We start from the raw sequence: 24,806 nt of genomic DNA on the forward strand, positions 1-24,806 counted from the left end.
TGTGAAGACGTCTGACAAGCTAATAAGCTAGTTTGACTAGTTCGGCGAAAAACTCTGAAAACACAAAAAGTGCCCCACGTTATGATAAATCCTTCAAAATCTGCATCTGCTGAATAACGTTTATATTACATTATGATACCTTCCCCAATTTATGGCCACATACCTAGAGTTACATAACCTTGAACAAAGATTAGCATCATCGAAAGTGTTCAATTATGTCATCGAAATTGCAAACGCGCTGCAAGCCAGCTATTCCGAAAAGAGCAAATAAAGAAAGCAAGCGACAAGCGAAACAAATGAAAATCATCACACAATATGACCATTAAACCCGATCGTGTTGGCTTCGGGAAATTCAACCGGACCGTCCGCATTTCTAGACCTTGAAAATTTCTACCGACAGAATATAAAAAGGTGTGCAATAGCCAATGAACGACGTAACTCGTGACGTCATTAAAGTGGACAGGAATAAAAACGATGAGGATGGAGCATCCTTAGGGAATTATCACCTCAGAATTCACAGACGGAAGAAAGAGAAAATGCAATTGTTGATAGCAGTGACGGTTTTGGCTACTGTTTTTGAATATGCATGTGAGTATTATTTCAAGTTATTGAGTGATTAAAGTAATTATTTCATGCTGATTTTTTTCTTATTCGCATATAATTGAATTGTTGAGAATTTTTTCGTAACATATTTTTTATTTATTACGATAGCATATGAAAAAATACGATTTTTTTTTCTTAAGCCGTACAATTTGAAGTCATTCATTTGTTTTTTTTCATTATATTTTCGTAAATATTTCGTGATTGAAACTTACCGAAGTGATGTTAAGGTATAAACTACTTTGCTAATATATAATTTTGCGGAGTAATTTACTCATCTACCTTCTACACCGGAAAAAAAAAAGAAAAGTCCAGTACTACTAAAAAATCATTAGGATACTGGGATTTCATTAAAATTTTCAAATTACCAATGCAGCTGTTTCTTAAGTAACATTATTGCATCACAATTGTTTTTTTTTTACATTTTTTTAACGGATATAAATGCCGTATTAACTTTAAATTCGAAGTGTTTTTTTTTTTCAGTACTTTCTGAAAGTTTTCCTAATGGGGTTGTTTCCATCAGTCAAAAGTACTACTTTAGTCATTGAAGTGGATAGAATGAGCAAATAAAAATAATATGGAGCGAGGAAAAAGTTTTATTTTCATAACATTTAATTTTTAATTATGTTTTTAATGATCAATTTTTCAAACAAGGCGTGGTCTTTATGACATTACAAGTGATGAACTTTGGTGCGCTACTCCACTAGCACGCTGAATGCTAACGCTTGCTGTCTACAGCGTTTCCTGATTATGATATATTAAGAAGCTAAATTAATATTGCGCTCTACGCTTACTATCAGCCATATCGCTGTCAGTACATGTGAGTAAAGATGCGAATTAAATATTGCACCCTGCGCTAATGAATGGCATTTCATCACTTGTGATGTCATGTGCAGAAGCGTAAAAAATGAAATTGAATCTGCCCACCAATTAAAATAGTTGTTAAAAATAATACACTTTGTCAAATATTTTAAAAAGGGTCAAATCCTACGTTTTTAAACACGCTCTTTCAGAAAAAAATACTTTTAAAATTTCGGAAATGACCCCCTTGCAAAATTTAGATATTTTTAACTGGTATCAAAAAATAGCTCACACTGCATCCTTACATTGCAAACAGAAACTGTAAAAAGACTTCAGAACATTGTTATGTTTTCTGCAATGATGTTTAGGTTACTATTCTTTTTTTTGTCCGAGTAGGCACGTTTACGCGGATTGTTTTCAATAAATTTTCTAAATTTTATGTTTTAACTTAGAAAATTTTAGACATTGCGGTTTTATGAAGCAGTTAGTGGAGTCACAGTTGGTATATTCAGTTGTTGCTCAGTTTGTGTTTTTAACCGTTGACAAAATTATTTCCGAGTCCAAGTCGGTTGCGTAAACTTTCCCTGGACACGGGGCACCGTTTAGAGATATTTATTTTAACACTTAACGTGGTTCTGTTAATGTTTTGAACATAATGTCTTACCATCGTTAAAATAAAGCAAATTTATCACATACTGAATAGTGTATGAAGTAAAAGCTGAACGGGCATGAAGTACTAAATGATTGTAAGCAATAAGATACGAATTTGTTATTCAATTGAAAATTAAATGGTTGTTTTCAAAACTAAATAACCTGAAAATTCAAAAAGATTTCGTAACATTTAGGAGCGAAAAAAGCGTCAGGGAACGTTTAGAAGTAAGACACAGTAAGAACGTGCGTAAAGGTGCTCAGACGTCAACGCGTTAACCTGCCCCGTCGCCAAGTTTGGATTTATTTTTAACATGTAAAAACATTTAATAATATTTTAGCTCATACATATACAATTCTCAAAAAAGGATAAAATTCTGCTAATTTTTATATATTTGTTCTTTCTTAACAAAGTATAATTTATTCACAACAAGCTTCAAAACTCAAAATTGACAAGAATTTGTAGAAAACGGATTATTTTTTCTACATGCTAGACCGAAGCTCGACTGATGCTCAAAAACTTGTGAGGATATTTGCTAGGGAGCAGCATCAATCTGCTATGACTGTTGACTGTCCAGTTGTAATTCGTTTTGAAAAAGGGCACTACGTAAATGTGCCCCATGCGTAAACGTGCCCCGGTCTACCCTACGGTGTCATCCTGACATTTTTTAGCTTCTTAATATTACAAATATGTAATTTTTTAATGTAATTTTTTAATGTAATTGCTGTAATATAAGTTATTTTATTCTATTTTAGTTGCAATTCCACCCGTGCAGTGCTCCCGCCCAAGGTGCGACCGAGGTTGCCAAATCCGAATAATCAACGGGCCTTGTCCAGAATGTGACTGTGGGGGAGGAGATACTTATGGAAGTAAGTAAAGCTTGCTCTTGACCACAACAATCAGATAAATTCTCTGTGGAACCCAAACAAAAATACTAATGTCTAAACACTTATTATAAAAGATCAGAAGTTTTCTGCCGTGTGCATTTTGGATGACAAAAATGCAAGGAAATGAAAAATGAATAATTTTCTTTTACTGCTCTTTACCTGCACACGGCAGTTGAAACTCTTACAGCTAATAATTCTTAGATGATCCATGGTCAATTTGATACCTTTCTAACACTACTGCTTTTACAAATGTTTGCTCCAGCAGGAAACCAGGTTTTCTTAAGGTATAAGAACTGTTTTCGAAGCTAAATGACTCAGTTTTAACGTTATTGTTTGGTAGATGCAACTAATTATGCACAAATTTAATAAAATAAGTTTATATATTCAATTATTTGTTTTATAACTCGTTATTTGGTTATTTGTACTCACTTTTTGTGCAAAAAATTAATAACGGTCGCAGAAGGAAATACTGCAACGGAAAATCGCACAAATTATTCAGAGAACTACACACGCGTTTCGGGGTTACAATAAAACCCTTTTTCAACTCAAAAAGAAAGTTTCAGGATGAAAAGTCAGACTTTTTACCCTTTTAAGGCGTCAAAGGAAAGACTCGATTTTGAAATTGTAACAGTAAAAAGACTAACTTGAATTAGTTTTAGAGCTCTTAATTTTTTATCAGAGATGTTTTGCCTCGATGGTTCTAGCCATAAAATAAAATGTATTCCTGCGCATGGGCTCCAGAAGGCCCTTGCCAAAGCACGGCAACTTCTTGTAGCTATGAGACAAATGGTAGCCTAGAACAAGCCAGTCATTAACAATCGAGGACCTACCCCTGAACATAGATCTCTTTTGTATTAAGAAAAGTTCATCAAAAGGGAAAAAACACTCTAGAGATCAAAACTGCCTCTTTTATAATATATTTGTTAGTTATAAATTTACTACATTTTTATTTTTTGAAAAAAGAAGTGTTTTTTAAACTGCAGGCTATCTTTCATAAAATAGTGTCGGTCGTGAATACAGAATACATTTTCTATAAAGAATGCTCACAAACAAAGTTTAAAAATCTCAGTTATTTCATATGTAGGTAATCTCATTGATGTTATGTGTCCAGAAATTATTTTAACAAAGAACAAGAGCGTTGTTTCTTATTCTTGCAATAATACCATGTTTTCTCCATTTGTTATGCCTTTTTTTTACGTTTCATTGATCCTTACCACTTGCATCTGTTCCAACCTTAACCGCGGAGTTTAAGAACAAATGAGTAACATTCGTAACTATTGTTACTTAGGTTCACTATTGCAAACACCAAGTTCTTTAAGAATAGGGTGCTTATAGCCAGATTAGCAATAAAGAAAAATCTCCAGAAGGATCTACACAAATAAGGAGTTATCTATAGAACTTCTGTTGTACAGTCCACAGACAATGCAATGGATAGAGAGAGTGACATTGCCTCGTGAGCTTAAACTAGTTTATTGTTACCCATAGTTGAGTAACGAACCCCAAAGAAAGCTAAGCAGCCCATAGAACGTCCTAAGCCTGGAGGACATTGTGAGCACGATAAATTCACCGTGTTCCAGCTACCTTTAGACACGATTCCCGATAGTGTTCAAAAACAGTTATGTTGTTGTTGTGGCTTATACCCCCTGATCTAGTCGAAGCTAGACCAGGTACATGAGTTTATGTATTGTTAGAAAGTCGTACACTAAAAGCGGATTAGTCGTTAGCTCTTTGTATGTCAGTCCCAAACAAGCAAGAAGGTGGGAAGGAGAGGCCTCAGCTGAAGTACATTTAGTGCAGGTCTGAAAGCTTTTCTCTCCGCTGGAAAAAAAACAGGCTCTTAGTATGTCCACTCTTGAGTCTACTGATTTTGACCTGCATGGTTCTTTCCACGCCATGAGCAAGGGCACTGCCTGGAGATTTTTCAGAATACCAGGAGTGAAGTGGAGGCGTCTTAAACAGATTCCGATAGGACGTCTTACACTTTGAACATATCTCAGATGATGTAAGACTCCCGGGATAGATTAAAGGCCCAGAAGAGCCCTCTTTGGCTAGATTATCGGCTGTCTCATTGCCCAGGATACCAATATGTGAGGGAATCCATTGAAGAAAAATCCTGTGATCATGTGAGATCAAAAACAGTTATGATTATAACTATACTTAACCTTTTGCTAAGGAATGCATTTATTCCGGTGAGCTGTTGTGAATAGCTTTGTAAAAGTCAAGCTTTGGGAAGAGGTAAATTTTAACTTTATTTTTTGGGAATAAGCCAAAAAAAAAAGGCAGTTTTCCTTTTTCTTGTGCAATTAAGTCTCAGTTTAACTTCAAACAAGTCCTTTTATTTGATGAATTCAGTGACAATATCAAAGATAAGTGAATTGGATTTCAGTAATCCATACGTTATGTTTTGTTTGAAATATTTTTCACGCATATGCAACACGAGAAAACGAACGGTTGAATGCTTAGAGCAGGAATTAATAAATAGAGGGATCAATTCCAATCATTTGCTTGGCAAAACCTAAGGCACAGACTCCAAGTCACGTGATTCTACAACGACGAATGGTTGGCACGTTTTGCGTGAAACTAGCGAAAGAAACCTGATTTCTTCCAATGCTTTACTTTAAAATCTATCATTTGATTTAAGATCGTTGCTTTACGGATGAAAGTCTTCACTCCCTCCAATTTATCTCTTCTCAATGGTTGAATTCCTGTGTACACATACCATGATGACCCATTCGGTATGATCAGAAAATCATTAACGTCAAGGACAAAGAAGGATCAATAATTTTCTTGAAAGAGGAGTTAGTAAGCTGGGCGGAACAAAACTATTGACATGACATATTTTTGTCGATCCCCCCCCCCATTCATTTAATAGAAGTGAATCCGTTCACAGTGAACATAAAAACTTTAAATATTACCTATAAATTATACAGAGAATACGTTGTATAAATATTTATTTCAATGTATAAACTATTTTGTGCCAGAGAAAACTGTATTTAAACCCAAAATGTCATTACGTGCAAAAGCAAATATTGCTTGATTCGCTATTGACGAAAAAACAACAATTCAACACCCTACATAATTTTTATTGATAAGTTGCATAAACTATCATTTGCATTGGATACAGCAGCTTCTAAGAGTTACTCCAGAACTGTGAGCGTAAATGAAATAGTCCAAAAACTGTCATTTCCCTTGAGCAACGTTTTACCACTGTAAATGATTAATAAAATTACTACTGTATTAAACATCGTAGAAGATTATAAGGATCTCATTGTTAGTATTCGATGTCAAATTTGGTAACTCTTGTTTTAATATATTTTATAAGTCGTTGAATTTGTTTTATTTTAGCCCAAATAAGTACACCGGAAGATTCTGAGCAGAACCCAAATGTGTTTAGCTCATAGTGTTTAAAAATCTACGTATTCGAGATTTTTGCTGCTTCCCATCCCCCTTAACCTGATTCGCCATGCATTTACTATTGATGCTGTTCTTTCAAAAATGCTAAGTTCCTATTTTGGGTTACGTCAAATTATCTTTCGTTTAGGAAATAAATTACCCAATAATTTAATCAACTCAATCATTGTTAATATACCACAAGTATATCAAACTGCTGTGGGCAGGTAAACGGCAGCGTCTGCAAAAATGAGTTTTGAGACATTTCAAGAAACGTGTACTGGATTCAATACTAACAATAGGAAAATGATAGAATGAAGCTTTTTTTTTTCAGAGGAAACCAAAATAAGCAAGCTTGTAAAATATAACTAACGTACAATAGCTGACGAAAATGCAAAAAAAATTAAATTAAATTAAAAATTTGCAACTGCTAGCTTTTCTCTGCCCACGGACCCACCATTTGAATATTTTGATAGGTTTTTAATTCATATTTTCTGCTTATAGATCAGAGATGTCCACCTGTTGACAACTGCAGCGGGTTAGGATGCAAGCTGGAACGTGACATTCGAGGATGTCAATACTGCGCATGCCCTTCTAGCAACCAATATGACAGAATACCGCAAGGCATCCAATGCGACCCCCCGAAATGTGGCTACAACTGCCAGATAGATTACACCAGCAGACCTTGTCCTAGCTGCAGATGTGATGGCAGTTACAACAATAACAACAACCGAATACAGTGCAGTCCTCCAAGATGTGAATATCCTTGTTACCTGGACAACAATGCAAGTCCTTGTCCTACTTGCGTCTGTAACAGTGGTGGAGGAGGCAATTTTAGGCCCGCTATGATCCAATGCTCTCCACCTAGATGTAACGCCCCATGCCGTTTGAACCCATACACGAAACCTTGTCCTAGCTGTCAGTGCTAGAAAACGCATTCTTCAGAAATGAAATTTTATCCACTGTGTTTAAAATAAAATGTTGTTTTTCGTTTTACCTTTTTGTTTGGTTTCAAATTCAAATGGAAAGAGACCTGAAAGCCATGCACAAAAAAGAAGGTGGGGGGTGGTCAAAGAAGGTGCAGGAGGGGGGCAAGTTAGGTGGGAAAAGTTGACTTTTTTAAAAGTTAATTGCAATGTCAATGTTGATTAAATGACCTTCTTTAAAAAATTTGTATAACATCGCCTCAAAAATCGAGACAGGTTGTCACGTGGTAGACTCCTCCCCCCCAATTTAAAGCTACATTTTAACTTTTATGAAATATTAACCCATAAGAAAATATAAAACGCACACATATTAAGTAAATTCTTCTTTCTTTTAACACACGAATTTCACAATTTTATAATTTATCGATCGATCGTTCATTTTGAAGTCAGAAAAGTGGAGGGGAAAAGCTCTTTTACGTTTTAAAGTGAGGGGGGCAGTGGCTCCTCTTGCACCCCCCCCCCACCCCACCCGTACGAGCCACCTACGTTGGAAGCATTTATAAAAGAAATTCTTTTTAGTAAATGCTTTTACTTATGTGTATTCTGTTGCTTGATAAATGAACCATTGTAGCTAAATAGAATTTTAGAACAGGAGTTCCAAAACTCTTTCCATTCGCGACACCCTTTGAAGAATTAGCATTTTATGACGGCTTTCCTACCCTATCTATGTTACATCATACACATAGATACCATTGACATTTCGCGGTACACCTCGCCTCTACCGGTGGCACCCACTTTGGGAACCCCTTTTTTCGAAGGTATTTTATAATAGTATATATCCCCTTTATTTGAGGATCATTGCTTCAGTACTTAATGTGTTTGTATCAAAAATAATAATAAAAAGCAAGCATTTGAAACATAAATATTTCGATTTACGCAATTGCCTCCCCCCCCCTTCAAGAAATACAAATTTATTTTCACAGCTTGAATAACATAAATGAGAGGACTTCAGAAAAAAACGGTAATAAGGTGTATGGGGCAAAAATGCATTTACATTGGCATGCAATATTTTCAAATGAATAACATCAAAAATATATTTTTGTTTTTGAACCTTTAAAAATATTACTTAAAACTATCAATTTAAAATGGACTGTTTTGACAAAATCGCAAACGTTTCAACGAAAATATTTTAAATTGTGAGACACTTGAGCTTCATAGTTTAAAATATTTTCCTGAGTTATGAAATGAACCATGAAACATGACTTTTAAAAAGTCTTGCTTCAATCTAATAACCATAAGAACTTACTAAATGTTTCATTGTAAACAAAACAATAAGCTTTCCAGCTCTCTTATATGATTCATAATCTCTTATAGGATTCATTCGTTTCGAAGTGTATAGAGCAAAATGCTTTATAATTAGCCACTTTTGACAATAAAAAGGTTTCTTTAATAAAACTTCCTTAACTTTCTGAATTTGTTTAAAGATATCTTCTTCACTGCAAAGTGAAAAGCTTTCCTAAAAACGCGTTGAGTTCGTTTAGTGCGAAAGCAAGCGTGAATTTTGATGACACCTAATATTGACATGTAGAAAAAAAAACTGATGTTTTTAGAAGTCAGTATGTGTTGTTTGTCTAATATTTTTAAAATCGAAAAATTTTTAAGAGTTGTGAAGCACAAAGATGAAATTAGGAAATATGGATCGTAGTTAGATGACTCAAATTCAACCCCTTGAAGCACATTCTAACACTTGGCAGTTTTGGACGATGAAGATGATTGATTGCATATAAATGGCAATGATACCTAAAAAATGAAGGAGTTTTTAAAATACCTATGGTGAAGAACTAAAATATATATTTGAGAAAAGGAGGTTATGAATAAAATGCAGCAGCAAACAATTTCCGTATCTGTATACAGATTGCGAAACTGAATTTAATTGAAAATTAAGCTTTCGAATTCCTTTAATAGCAAATTTTAATTATTTAATCAGCCCTCATTTTTAATTTACTTTGTATTTAATTTTATTTGGGACAAATGGACTAGTTACGTATTTAACCAGCAGTATTTTTAAAAAATTGAGTCTCCTATTTAAGTCTACAAAGAAAAGTTTTATTTAGTTACTTTTTGCTATATAATTACAACCGAGTCCAGTAAAATTTTATATTTAACTTTAGAACATCTTTTGGCACATGTTTCATGATGTGCCCGATAAAAATCAGTAACTTTGTTTCTTCACCATACTACGGTGACCCGCCATAACATTTATATTGCTTTAAAAACGTTGAGATAAATTTTAATAAAAGCTTTATTCAACAGCTACCGTGATCCACATTAAACTTTCGATTGAAGATTCAACTACATTTTTGCATGAAATTTGCTAAAAACACGTAAATATCACGTTCTATTTAGCCTTGGAACTAATTCTTTTCTGTTGTAGAAGTATCAGGGGCTTCTATGGACATTTAATTCTAATTGGTGCTAGAATTTTTCTGTCCAAATATTAGAAGGTTCTTGCAAAAATGTTGATTAATATTGGAAGTAACTAAAACTTTCGAAAGAATCCAATCACAGGAAGAATGTGAAAATTGAGTAGCAAGAATTGAACAATATGTATAAATAAATACAGAGAACATGTGAGCTAATCTTAGGACTTTAAAAAGTAATACAATAAATAAAGCGACATTCATTAATATTGCATTCATAGTACAATGTTTTGCTATAAACTTAAGAAGTAAAATATCAAAACGTAATCCTCTCTAATAGCAGACACCTTCCATTAACGGACAAAACTGCTGGTCCGGTAGCTGTTCGTTGTTCGGAGATACTACAAGTGAACGCTGTCATAATGGTGTGTCTCCACCTCCACCCTCCCCCGCGTTTTTCAGTTTCAATCATATCTTTTGATGTATTTAGAGGGGAGGAAATTTGAAATGTTGGCGTAACTGGGGATAAATCATCATAACAGAAACTGGCCATAATCAACATTGATTTTTTAAAATTTGAAGTCTATGAAATCATTGTATTAACTTTAATTGCAGTTTCGCCATGAATCAAAATTATCCCTTTTTTTAACTCAGTCATTGCTTCGATAACTAATGTAAAGCTTTAAAATTGCAAAAATTAGTAACGTCTTACTGAATATTTTGCGATAAGTGGCCGCACAGTAAGCGACTATATAGGAGTTTCCTCGTGCAAGAAAAAGCACTTTTACTATGTAACAAATAAAGCAACTAAAAATTATTACAAAACAGAAAGCAAAAGGAGTTTAAAGCGCGCAATAAGATTTCTTACCATGCTACACTTCGTGGAATTTTAATCTTTTTATACTTTACTTACTGAAGAGATGCTACTATACATTCCTTGAGAACAACAAAAAGTAATCTGACATAAGATAATCTGACGTATTTCCCAAACATAAAACTACTAAAAAAAATTGCAAGTTAATGAATTCAGAGTAAAAATACTTAAATTAGTTATTCGTTTAAAGTTATTTAAATGTTAATGTTAAAGGTTTGATTATTTTGTTACAAAAATCTAAGCGTAGCGAAGTTTCACGGAAAGAAAGATATTATGACAGTACTGTCCGAAATTTGCAGCATAAAACACACTAACTGTAGGAAAGTGTTTCGACTCCTATTGCGTGTAAACTATTTTTTCCTTCTTCTTACAACTATTTTTAAGCTTTCGGTTGCAGGGTATATAAAAACATGCATAAAAATAATTTTAAAGTTAAATAAATAGAAATATTTTTTACTTTTTCTTACCTCAATGGTCATCCATAGGGCAGCTCATTACGCATTGCAATACACGTCAATCGTACAACTAATTGTAGTTTTTCAACAGCCAATACTAATAGTTAACATAATTATTTGTCGTATCACAATAAACATTTCAAAGAAAACAAATACTTTAAATTGCAATCCAAGTAAACCGAGAATCTTCTTCGAAACGGCTAAGCACAAGTTCTTTCTTTCTTTTTTCTTTCTTTCACACACACATATTGAGGTTTCTGCTCTTCCACAAGGGAAGCTTATACCTCTATTAATCCACACAAATTTTCCAGAATTTTGTTTTCCAGGACAGCACACAGACAACACAATAGATGGTGGTGCCATCTATGAACAGTTCGAGAGACAATTTAGAACCAGCCCAGGAGCCGAATAACTTCCTAGTCTGGCACCCCCAGAGGTATCGTTTCACTTGGAGGACATTGTGACCACGAGCATATTTAACGTCGCCCAGCCACCATTAATGACGACGGTGGGTCTTCGACCAGTGAGGATCGAACCCGAGACCCTTCGGTCCCGAGTCCAATGCCTTACCGATCAGGCTACCACGGCCCACACAAGTTCTCAAGCGACACTTCACAACACAACGTTTCTGATTAGTTGAGTGGTTTTTAGCTAGAAATAATGAAGTTTTTACTTAAATTTAGTATTCTCTCTAATCTCGGATGTGTTGTCATACTCTTAGTGTTTTTCCAACCTGCCTTGCACTGAATGTGCCGTCTACTCTGTGAAAGAGGTAAAATGCATGCGATTTTTTTAAAAGTATTTTGTGCTTTTGAAACAAAAATCTGCATAATACATTACATTATTACCGCAAATTCAGAAAATATATCCGTACTGTGAACAAAACAACAGCTACTTTCAACATTATTTGGTCCTAGAGCAGATTTAATTTCATTCCAAATATGTAAAATAGGATAATATTATTGTGGCCTCCGCGTCCGAGTGGAGGAGAGTATTCGTTCTGACAGCTGCCTGAGAGAAGTAAAGGAAGTTGTAGATTTGATGCTCAGTCATTTCCCAGGCATTATTTTTCCATTGTGTTTCTTTCTTGTGTGTTCGCCCGGTAACAAGGCGCTATGTTCGCAGTTGTCTGATAAATATGAAGCCGGTCAGCTTCTTGTAGAGTAATAGTAACACTAATATTGCGTAACGTCATTTACTACTTTAGCTAAAGATAAAATTTATTATTGGTAGATACACATTTTGTATGGTTTTTGAAAAGAAAAATTAAAAAAAAAAAAACACGAAAAGTTGTTAAGGAATTAACTAAAAGATTTTATAAATTCAACTACGGATCTGACAATACAAAAATGGTTTGTTGAATGTTTGAAATCAACGGTAGTAAAATTATCGTCGCTCCGGATGTACTTTCCCTTCTTGTGCTGAAAATTCTTTCATGTTCTGTACAAAATGGAATAAAAATATAAAATATGTAAGGGAGGCGAAACATCTAATGAGATTGTAGTCTTTATCAAATAAAACCAGAGCAATAAGCTCCGAGAAGAAGAAGCAAAACTATGGGAAGAAGTGAAAGTTCGATTCCGTGAAATTCACAGCCTGATCTGTTTGACCCATAGACTAATAATAAGAGTAGACCGAGCTTCCCCAGACTTGCTGATGAAAAAATTGGTTCATGGATACATCATGTGACTGGTGGAAGGCTCGGCGAAACCTTTGGCGGCATGGTTGCCAGCTGGCAAGATTATCTATAGTTTGGCACTCGGCATGTATTTTAAGACGCAATGTGTTTTTATTATAATTTTTTTCCCAGGTGCAGAGATGATTGAACTGTTTTTCTTTAGTTATGCATTATTTTGACATTAGTAATTAGATTTTGATCGCAGCTTTCAGTAACTTTAATTTCATTCGGAACTACTACATCAGCGTTGTCGTAAACGTAATGGCGTAAAGGTTTTGCGTTAACGCAAAAATGTACTAATCGGTATCTTAAATTGAAATTGTAGGTAAAAATCTTACCGTGTGCCGATTCTTTTTGGGCGCTTGCATCTTTAATTGCTTAGAGAGTTATTTAAATTGAATAAAGAAAATGCACAATACTATCTAAACGAAAAACTCACTATATTAACAAAATATTTACCACTTAGAATAACAAATTTACAAATCCGACTCTATAACAGATCATTCTTCCGTGTTTCATCAATTCTATTTATTTTATTTCTCGCTCTCGTTGATCGTCTGCTACGATCAACGCTCGCTTTTGCTATGATATTCACCAGTCACATGGTTTGGTTTATGAGCAGCAAAAGGGTTGCCATAGCTCGGTCTACTCTTATTATTAGTCTATGGTTTGACCTGAGTTCTGAAAAGAAGAAATTGCCATAACGTGTCAGCTACATGTAAGTTAAAGTTGAAATTTTAGATTCAAATTATTTGGTTTAAACATTTTCAAGTGGTGTATGCTTGTGGGAATTTTCGGTTTACCGGCCGTATGATTACGTAAAAGTGTCAGCAATAGTAAGTTGGAGTTTTGGATACATTTTCAGGTATGATTTCTTGCGCACAATTAGCAGCTGATAAAAGTTCATCTTGTACATTGTAGATATCAAAAGCGAAGATAACCAAATGGGGTGAGGGAATCGAATCCACCACTTATACTACGTGCTGGCTTATGTTAGCAGAATCTTTCAGTAACCGATGTACCATGTTAGATTTGGGGCAGCAAACCTGTTGCATGTGCCTGAAATGCAGTAAAGTAGAGTAATCACCCGATTATTGGTGGTCGGATTATCCGCGGTTCGAGTTATCCGCGTGTCTTTTCCCTTTTTTAAATTGTTCTGAGATGTTTTTAAGCTTATGATTGTGTTATTGTTAGTTTTTACCTTTTACATATATTTTTTACATTCAATGTTAGAAGATGCAGCGTAGCCACGTTTTTAGCTATAATTTAAATGCATGTGCGAGTGTAATTCATATTTTTTTGTTATTACCTGCAATAGTATCGTTTATTACCTATTATTCTGACTATCCGTGATTTGTGCTTATCCGATGTTACTGTGCCACCTATTCCGTGGATAATCAAGAGTTTACTGTCGTGATCTTGCATTTGTACCGACTCACAAATGAGTCGGTACTTTGAGGTTTTCTTTTTTTTTTTTTTTTTTGCAACCTATTCCAACTTTAAACGAATATTTCTTGAAAGAACATGTCAAATATTGCTCAATATTTTCACGGTTATGACATTTTTAAACATATGTTTGCACTTTGTCCTCGAAATTTTAAACTTCGACTTTCAATCGCAATATATTAAAGTATAAGGAGCCATTATGTTTCATACTGTCTAATTTTTTAATTATCATTTTTTAAATGAAAGAAAACATTTTAGAAAGTTGATACTTCATATCATGATACAAAATGGATTCTGAAATTCGAATATATCTCAATTCCAAATTACGCTACTGCATGTAAAGACAATAGAAAAAAGTATTGCATTTCTCTGAAAATTTTGTTACAAATTAATGCAAAAAGAACAGAAGTAAATCGTGCTCTGGACATTACCTCCCCTTATAGTATGTTTATTATCTGGGTGTGATGACTTTATTTTGTCATAAAGTACCGAAGTGCAGTCTTATGAATGTTATTTGCAGTCCCCTTTTCCATTAATTTGTCTTTATACCTTCTGCATTCTAAATACTAAGTTATCCTCATATAAATAATAGCCGACGATCAAGTAACCCGAGTGCTTCAACAATGAAACTCGCGCCTTGGCATCATAATTTGATAATATGTTTTGGTAATGTTTAACATGCAGGAAAAGGCTTTATCGTGACAAGGCTGTACTCGATCCGGTCCCTTAACTGTTTTACTGGTAAGACTGTGTCATTTCAGGAGAATAAAGAAACGAAATCAATAGTCAACTATCAACGCTACCTACTGGAGTTTAGGGTTAATCCACTGGAGTTAGGGTTAGAATTTCAACTATAAAAATATCACCAAACAGGCAATTGTTTCGTTAAAATGTAGAAGAAAAGAAGCAATTTTCATCCGTCATGCCTAGTCACTTTCTAGTTGTATCATAACCTTCCATTGAACTAAAAATAAAGCGTGAAAAAAAGTTACTTCCATTGTTTGAAATAAAAATACTGAAAGAAAAAGGTCAAAATTAATTTATTTAACAGATTAAAGAGTAAAATTTTTAAGGTTGGGTTTTGAGATGGGTAAATGGGAATCAATCGATTTATGCTGCTGTAATAACCAGGGCTGCGGAGTTGAGAGGGAAAATAACCAACTCCGGCGCCGACTCCCGGAATTTCAGAGTACATATTTAAAATCTCCCCTTTAGTTTCCTTTGGTGAGAAAAAAACATCGCCATTTGTTCGGCAACCCTTTACTTAAAACTGAAAGAATCTGGGTAAAGATAAGATTTTCGTTTTTGAACTTCGGGTGGGAGTCGCTTGACCTATGTCCAGCAAGAACCATTCATCGTTAAACTTCGTTAATTTTGCTTTTTTTTTTTTTTTTTTTTTTTTTTTTAATGTTTGAAGATATTTTGTTGGTGTGTGAGTCATCTCAAGTTTGATTAAATAAGAAGTTACTATACTCTGAAACCTGTAAAGTTCGGAATGTTTAGATTCTGCAGAGCTTTCGACTCAGACTCCCACTACCCAAATCCAACCGGCTCAGACTCGACAGCCCTGGAAGAGTTGCGGACTCCGAGGGACAATGACTAATTCCAACTAGGACTCCTGGAATTTTAAAGTCGTTGACACCTGACCCTGAGTCCATGACTTTGATTCCGACTCCCCATGACTTTGATTCCGACTCCATGACTTTGATTCCGCATCCATGACTTTGACTCCGACTCCATGGCTTTACTCCGACTCTGATTCCACGACTTTGACTCTTCATAGTCCTGGTAATGAATAATTTTTTAAGAACAGTCCAAATCAAACTTTTTTCCCCGACAGATCTCAAACAGGATACGTAATTCATTTTTGGTTTAAATAATGTGTGTTCAATCTTTAACAGAGTTAAAAAACCCCATGAGCTGCGATTGAATTTTGATTGAACTAAACTTAAATGAGAATTTTCATCCTTGCAAATGTTAGTGCTTTGTGTTTGTAGAATAAAACATAAATGAAGATGAGGCTCATTTCTGAAAGTGGGAAAGGGGCACTTCTCAGACTGTTTTTCCATTCGTACAGAGGACGAAGGATTCCTCATTTAGCAAAGCAAGATCTTTGATTTTTTTTAAGATAGTCGTATATTCTTCTTTATGCAAGCATTAAACTAAAATGAGACGTTGAAAAGAAGTGAGAAATATTTTTATTGTATTACATTTTATATTACATATATTTACAATATGTATTTTGAATACATAGACATGTTCATAAATAGTAAGAGGAAAGTCAATAGAACGATTATACAGCTATTTCAAATAGCTGAAAAGATACAGTGTCGAAATTTCTAGGCAAAGTTGATTCGTAAATTAAAGGTGATTTCATTTGAGCTTCAAGCATATTTGATAGGCACATTATTAATTATTTTAAGTTGAAAAAACATTAAATAGAGGTTTTGTGAAGTTATAATTCAGGCTTACTTCAAAAATAATTTCAATAAGTATTACAATGTGATTTTTTAGATTAGTTTTAGATTACCTTAAAGCTAGCAAGTTTAAATTCACTATGAAGTTCAACATCGCCTAAAACTTCCAACAGTGTAGAGTGTTCATCGATAAACTATAACAGTATCATTTCAGTTCCACTTCGTACTTAAATATTTTAAAACTAAACTCCTTTTAATAATGATTTCGGACATAAATTTCCAAATGAGATATGATAAAAAAATGTTGGATCGCTGAAAAGTCTACAATTCCAAAGAACTGTGTCATACGTGAGCATTCTCACGTAATCTATACAACATTGTTTCAGTTCTACAGAGTGTAAAATACGAAATTCAATTATTAAAACCGCTAAACAAACAATCAAATATTTATTGGGCTTTAATATATTTCTTTACAGTTCTACAATAATAATGCAGTGCTGTTACTCTTCCTGATTGACAATAAAACGAGTACTGCTACTGCTATTTATAAATCTATCGTCTGCTGCGCTTTACACTTATTATTTGTCAATTTACTGTCGTCTGCGACGTTTTCTTTTTCTATGATTATTTAAGATGCTTGTCGTCTGCGTTATTTATTGTTTTTCTTTTCTTTTTTTTTTCTTAACTTTAACCGCAGTTCTAGAGTTTGAATACTTCGTTTTGCGGTGATTTAAAAGATTAACCTTAGAGGTAAAGTGTTTCAATTTTGAGCGGCTCTTATTAGGTCATATTATACGCAAATGTTTCAACCTCTTTCTGCAGCCAGTAGTCAGAGACTGCAGCGCCTCTTATAGTTTATTTAAAATTTGCATAAAAAAACCAACAAATTACCGCAGACCATAATTAAATGCAAAGAAATATAAATTATCTCGAACGACATCAAAGGGATAAAACACAGCAAGCAATAAATTTACAAATAGCAGTAACGAATATTCTTAACTTAATCCCTCCAAACAATTCGAGGTAAACACAACGCTCTATCTAATCCGAAAAGATATCATTCAAGTACTCAAATCAGAAACCTATCATGTTACTTCAATGAAAAGATCCTTACATAATCTTCAAACGTGAAAAAACATTGACATATTTTCGTATTTACAAAAAACATTATAAAAATTATGTATTTTTACAAGTAAAGAACTAATATTTCATCTATCACATAGCATTTTAAGAGCACCTTTATTATTAGTTTTGGTTTTTCTCATGTTTGTGAGTGTGAGTAAATTTAAGTTGTTAATTATTAGGGGTCTTTTCTAGCATTTAATTTTGCCTTCTTCTGAAGAATATCAGGCCTTGTAAAGGGTTACAAATACTTTAAGTTATGTGTGCTAAATTAAAGCATCAACAAACGGTAATTCGTTTCAATAATTTGAAAGACTGACGACATAAAATGAACGTAAAACAACAGTGAGTGATATCTTTCTCCACTGATACGAACAACATTTTTGGTTCATAAATAAAGGACCGCCTATCAAATGGCACATACAGCCAGTCACAAAAATTTGTTTTATTTCTTGCAAAGGCAACCTTTTGTGTTTTTCTGGTATGCATAAGAAACGTATTCCAATAATTTTCATTTAGAAATCGGTTATTTTAAAGGTTTTTCTTCTTTTACAACAAGCGCCAATAAGCATGTCCACGCAGCAGTTTAAAAAAAGCAACTTCACTAAAGCTTTTTTTTTCTTTTGAGAATTGTCACTAAATCTGACAAACAGGCCTTTTGCTCTGCACAACGAAGGTCTTCAACAATTAACACAGAACTGAAATTTACAACTAATATTTTTAAATATATACACACAAAATATATGTAATGAAAATATGTGTATATATAAATATTATATACGCACTAAAATACAAATAAGTAAGAATATTTCTTTTACAGGAAAAACAAATTTATCTTTGTGTATAAGATATTAAAAATATAAATCTATTTCCCCATAAACCCAATGATTATTATGGTTATAACTGAAGACTATGTGTACATTTTTAGAAGTATCTCAGAGATACTTTGACATCATGGTGAATTGTATATGTGAAAAATGATCTCATTGACTCAAACACAAAACAAGAATAAATAAAAACTAAATAAACATAAGGAGGATACGTGAAATCAGCAAACTTTTATGTTCTGTAACGAGTATTAAAGAAATACAAAACGATTTAATGTTATGGTAAACCACTCTGCCTCAAACCAACAAAAGTGTACACACTGAAGTAGGTTTGCATGCATAAAATTTTAGTACGTTATTTCATAACTCATTGCTGTGCAATTGAAAAATTTAGAAAACAATGTAAAAATCAACTAAAATTGCTTAAGGAAGCAAGCAAATTATTAGTAGTGATCCCTGTGATCTGTTTGACCACTTTTTTTAACAAACTATTAAGCTCGTCCGCACAGAAAAAGTATGTTAAAAAAACAAGCCCGTAACAAAGTTAAAATTTTCGAATCTAGTGAAACAGTAACAAATACTAAATAAATAGAGACGTTATTACGATTGTTAAAGAAAATTGAACAACATAAAAAATTTAATTTGCATACAACTGCCATCAAATAACTTTTCATACATAAGCTCACACATGTTTACATTAAAAAGGGGATCCCTCGTGAGTCCGAACTACTCGTCTACAATTGTTTGACAATTTTTGATATTTTAATATTGTTATTCCTTTTTTCTTTTTTTAGTTACAAATACTGTTTTAAATAAAGTTGATTTATAAAACAGTACATTGAATGCATAAAACTTCCGTACAATTATGGAAAATCATACCACTATAAGAATTAATCACATTAGCAGACAAAAGAAATGCAAATCAGTTTTTTTCGCAAAGCAATCGTGCTTAAATACGTATATCAAAAGCAATTTAATTACATAAAACGTAGAGGTTTTTAGAGCGTACTAATTTCACAGTGTTTTAGCATAGAACATAGTTACGGATATAATTCTTTTCAAAAACACAGTTGAAACAAAAAAAAGGGCAAATTATAGTAACAAATCATAATGATATTTATGAAAACGCCTTCAAATCTTTTAAAAAGATTCTGAGGGCTGTAAAATAGATTTACTTGAAGATCATTTTGAAATTCAAGCAATTTCATTGAGTTTAAAGACTACAACGGTAGCAAAAATTAAATGAATATTCTGAAAAAATTTATTCAAAAATGAAATAATTTAGATTGGTTACTATATCTTTGAATTGTAATTGAAGTTTCGAATTTTTATTTGAATGTTATATAGTTTTTAAGAATTGAAGTAAAACAAATGTAAGATTTTGGTTTTTTTTCCCCGATAAGACATCGCTACTCTTTATCACTTTGAGTACATAAAGGAATATTATGTAGAAATTTGTTTAAAAAAAAAATATTTAGTTTGACTACTATAGCTTTGAATTGCTATTGAAGTTTCGAATTTTTAATTGAACGTTATATAGTTTTTAAGAATTGACGTAAAGCAAAGGTAAGGTTTTGTTCCTTATGTTGTTGTTTTTCGATTTGACAGATCACTACTCTTTATCACTTTGAGAAGAAAATAGTATGTGTAAATTTAAAACATTTTGGAATGTAAATTAAATTCAAACTCTAGATGAATTTTGGAACTTCTTTATCACGAATAATACTACTTATTTTATTTAACTTTGATCCATAATTTTTCACCTTCCCTCTCATTAGTTTTATAGTATTTGTTGGTATAAAACGGAAGAAGCATTCCTAAAGTATTGTAAAGTTATTCACGATCGAGAAATTATAATTTAGAAATTCATTTCAAATCAGTGATGGATTTACAAAGACGTAACTCCTGCAATTGTGGGGTGCCCCTAAGACCGTAGGGGACCGAAGGGGTTCGAAAATGCACCTGATAAATATTCTACATAGTTATGTGGCAAACAAAGGCTCACAAAAAAAGCATTGCTACACTAAATCAAACCTACATTCCAATATTGTTTAAAACAAATTAATATCCTGGTTCAAATGACCATTTTAGGAAATGTTCAACCATTTCAGAAAAAAAAGTGAAAAATAAAGTCTATCTATTTTGTTTTTTTAAATAAAAGTAGTGCAACTTTGAAACATAAGAAAAATCGAAATATTAAAAATTCCCCGCTTCTACTTCGCAACATCTCAAAGCTTCTATCTTTTTAAACATTGCATAGAGTATGTAGGAAGATAAGAAGGACAATGTAGGAAGATAGGAAGGACAATTTCAACAACTCCAAAAAATAGCTTCCTAGCATTTACATCAGACTTATTGAATTCTGTTATCAGCTGTCCTATAACATTGCCAACTTTTATTCCAAAGTAAGGAACATAGAAAACTTAATTCAAAGCCTTGCCGAGAGATAGTATTGAGCTTCCAGGGTTTTTGTTTTTTGAGCAATCCGAATTGCTTATTATTCTAACTTGACTGCTATTGACGATCCGGTTACATTTGTAATGTATTTCAGTTGTTAAATATATTTATTTATTTCATTTTACACAAACTGCCAAATGGCAACACCTCATTGTTGAAAAGTAAAAGACACACGAGATCATGTTAGATAGATTTTTAATTTAATTGAGCGACGACTTCTTGAGGTGTAACAGCGTTATGTGTGGATGTTAATAAAGTTTGATTAATTTTTATAATATTAATGAAGTCAAATTTATATACGAAATTAGGGAGTTGTTTTATACCTTCCCGACTTCCTCCTTACCTTAGGTTGGTTTATGCCTTATACTTTTGGTCATGTCTCGACGAAAACTAACCGATGAAGAACGTGCTATCGCACTACTAACGTGCTAAGATGCTATCGCAATTCAGATTGCGAAAACATCTTTTGAATACAACTTGCCAGCATTCAAATGAAAAGGGCCCGTAGGGCCTATCGCCAAACGCAGATTTTTTTTTTTTTGAAAGTCAAATGTATTAAGAAAACTTGAATGTGCTCAAACTTAATTGACAACCCCCAGAAGTTACCCTAAATGACATGTATTCTACGCTTTAGACAAAAAGCATCAAGTGCAGAAAATATTGACCTGCACATTAAATACACAGAAACTTGACCTATTGACTTCCTTGTATCAAAACCTTTAAAACTCGTATGTAAAACCTTCCTTCGAAAAACGCATGGGTTATCTTAAGAATACTTACAATACTAAAAAGCAGACGTATGTCCTACACGTGAGAGATCTATACGCTTTAAAATGTGTAATGAACAAACTTGCTTTCGTAAGAAAGCACACCTATCTGTTTTGTCGTATGCTGCAATTCCTTGTTTCATTTCTGAAATTTTACTTTTGAAATAAAAAAAAATAGACCTGTGATATGCAGAATAAAATGTCTGATTCTGTGGAATGGAACAGTATTTGTTTCTTTTGACACAATTGCTAAAAAAATAACATGTAGAAATTAGTAGTGTATCCATAAAAACTTTTCCACAATGAAGTCGGAGGATGTTTTTCTACAATTCAGAAGCCTAAAATTAATCTCTAAGGCTTTCACTAGACGAATGTATTTTTGCCTTTTCGCTCTTAAAAAGTTTTACATGTATGTAAATGTAAGGACAAATTTAGTGCAATTTGCTCCTCGCGTCACAGTGGAATCACCCACTTACATCAATATTAAGTTAAACTGCAACTGTAGAATTTTACTATTTCAAAGTGCATTTACGAAAATATTAGAAACCTAAAATTAGTTCCGTCATTCTGGCGATCAGGGCTTGGGTTAACTCACCCCCCCCTCACCCCGGATTTCAAAAACATTATGTAATTACGCTTTTCTGTATGTATTTTCTTGACATGACGGTCCTGCCTAAAATCTGTTAACACATTTGAGTGGAAGCAATACTCAATATCAAAATGAATAACGGTAGAAAACTTTTGCTAACAAGTGCAACCAAATGGCAGTAGGAAAGCGTACCTAAGAAGTTTTTCTTTTACTCAAAGTTTAAAGTGGTTTTACTCTCGTATAAAATAAACGAAATGTTTGTTAGCGTAATACTTCTTCTTAACACTTAGTTCTTTATCATATGCATACGCTTGCATTTCATCTTGCAATACCAACAGAAAACAAAGTATGAATCCATCATGTTAAGAAATATGCACAAGTGAATACTTTTTATCATTAATATTCATACAAATTTGTTAGAGATTAAGATAAAGTCATGAACAAAACATTTCCCTAAAAAACTGGTTATAAGGAAATATTAACGGATAGAAAGTTAATGATCTATACCCGTTAACATCGTTAGTAAAATCTTAGGAAAGATGAACCTTAATCCATAGCAAAACCGTGGGCGAGTGGATATTTTCAAGCTAATTTGTTCTAATATGGGTTTTTTCAAAAGAGAGCAAATTTCTAATATTCCCTGTAGTTATTTCGCAATTCTTAGCTTTCTTCCTTTGCGCGATACTTTGCTTTCGTTTCTTTGAGTATTAAGGCCATTCCACAAATAACGGCCATCTTGTCCCGCACGTGACGCCTCATATATTTCATTAAAATAATACTTTCTAATATTAATGAATAAATTTTTCTGCTTAACAAATTACAAGCTTATGTGTGATTTCGTCATTACCCTTTTAAATTATTACTTTTTTAATGACGTACATGAACCGTCACGTGGGAAACAAGCGGTTAACTTTTTCGTGGAATGACCCCTTAGCATTAATGTATCATTAGTTTTTACATATTATATGCTCAATAATTGCTTTCTACATCTCATATATCTCTTTTCATGTATTTGAACACGTGTTTAAGATCGTTCTCATTACATACTTTGCAGAAACACATTGTAGCTATCTCACTACTTCTTGGCTTCTGGCCAAGAAGTAGTAAGATAGAGAGAAATATCTATGTTTACAAACGTACTGTTTACTTTCTTACTCTTGGTGAAACTACTTTTTCTCTTTCTTACTCATAGCAAGCAGGCGATATGTATTTTATGATATTGTAAATGAGTGGTCATAATATGAAGAAAAGTACACAAGTGATCAAACACTACATTTAGCAATGCTGATAAATATCTACCGGAAATGTTATTTTTATAAACATATTATTAATACTTCAAATACAGAAAGAAACCTAAATTTGTAATAAGTTAGTCTGGTAATTCTTGAAATAATAGAAAATATTAATACTCTTTCCTCCTAATGGAGAAAATTCTATTCTTTGAAACAAAGCATGGAATTTGTTCCTAAACATGAAATGCTTTTAGTTTTTCAAAAGCGAAATACTCTTAACGCATTTAAATGCTTCACCATTTTAGAAAAAATTTAATTTGATTTTTTCCAACAATTTACTGCTATTTAAGTGGAATTCTCGCTTACTTCTTTGTTTCGCTTTTCTTCGAAAACATAGATGTAGATACACATTAAATCAATACCTAATAACTAAATTATAGCATTGAGAATTGCAGTGAAATGTTGCCTATATTTGTCGAACCTAGATGTATCTCAGAATTTTGGCGAGTAAAAGTTTTTAGTAAAATGGCAGAAATTGTTCTGAAATAGAATGTTTTCCATTTCATTACTGTCCTGAAAAGAATTTTTCTGAAAGATTACTTTGTAGAATAAACCATTTCTAAATTTTTTTGAAAAATAGTTTTTACAAAAATTCAAATTTTTATACAATTTCTTTGCTTTTAATGTTGTTATATAATTTCATATTTTTCATATTCAGCATTGATAGCATAAGTTAACTTTTTTAGAACCAATTTTTCGCTATTCTTTTAACAAATTTACCTTAATGCCAATGCATTTTTTTTAAATTGTGGTACCTATCTCAATAATTAAAGTTCTCTGAAAGAATTTAAATGCTAGAAAGTCCTACCAGGTAAATATTCAGTCATATAAGAACTATGATAACATTTTAGGTACGTAGCTTTTATACAATTCTATAACATGCATACGTGAAATGTTTAACAGTAATATGTTAAAAATATTTCTAGTTCTTTGAGAAATATACTATCAACGTAAAAATTCAAATAAAAAGTTATTCATTAAAAGATTATATGAATTAAGTTCAAAGAACCCGTTTGTGGGCACAGCACCAACCTATTTTAGTTTCAAGAAGTATTTCATAAAGGTTCATTTTCATGCTTATTATAATAATTGTCAATATACATAATCAGTCAAAATCAATATACATAATTCAGTCAAATCAAAATTATACCAGTTATTAGTTCACAATAATTCTCGTTAAAATACACTATTATCTTACAAACTTTGTTT

At 32.9% G+C, this 24,806-nt stretch overlaps 1 protein-coding gene across 1 annotated transcript; it reads left to right on the forward strand.

Annotated features, from left to right (window-relative positions):
* Positions 1-410: 410 nt before the first annotated feature.
* Positions 411-7,323, forward strand: LOC129226072 (wnt inhibitory factor 1-like). The gene is made up of 3 exons (XM_054860659.1): positions 411-588; positions 2,806-2,919; positions 6,832-7,323. Exons 1-3 carry the CDS (start codon positions 426-428, stop codon positions 7,254-7,256), a joined length of 702 nt encoding a protein of 233 aa, XP_054716634.1. The 5' UTR covers positions 411-425; the 3' UTR covers positions 7,257-7,323.
* Positions 7,324-24,806: the final 17,483 nt, after the last annotated feature.

The sequence above is a fragment of the Uloborus diversus genome, chromosome 7 (assembly GCF_026930045.1).
Source record: "Uloborus diversus isolate 005 chromosome 7, Udiv.v.3.1, whole genome shotgun sequence".
In the NCBI taxonomy this organism is placed as follows: Eukaryota; Metazoa; Arthropoda; class Arachnida; order Araneae; family Uloboridae; genus Uloborus; species Uloborus diversus.

Excerpts from the sequence above, each read along its gene's own strand:
- LOC129226072 (XM_054860659.1), top strand. The coding sequence starts at position 426 with ATGAACGACGTAACTCGTGACGTCATTAAAGTGGACAGGAATAAAAAC. Across the intron at positions 589-2,805 it reads TACTGTTTTTGAATATGCAT|TTGCAATTCCACCCGTGCAG; the intron begins GTGAGTATTATT and ends ATTCTATTTTAG. Across the intron at positions 2,920-6,831 it reads GGGAGGAGATACTTATGGAA|ATCAGAGATGTCCACCTGTT; the intron begins GTAAGTAAAGCT and ends TTCTGCTTATAG.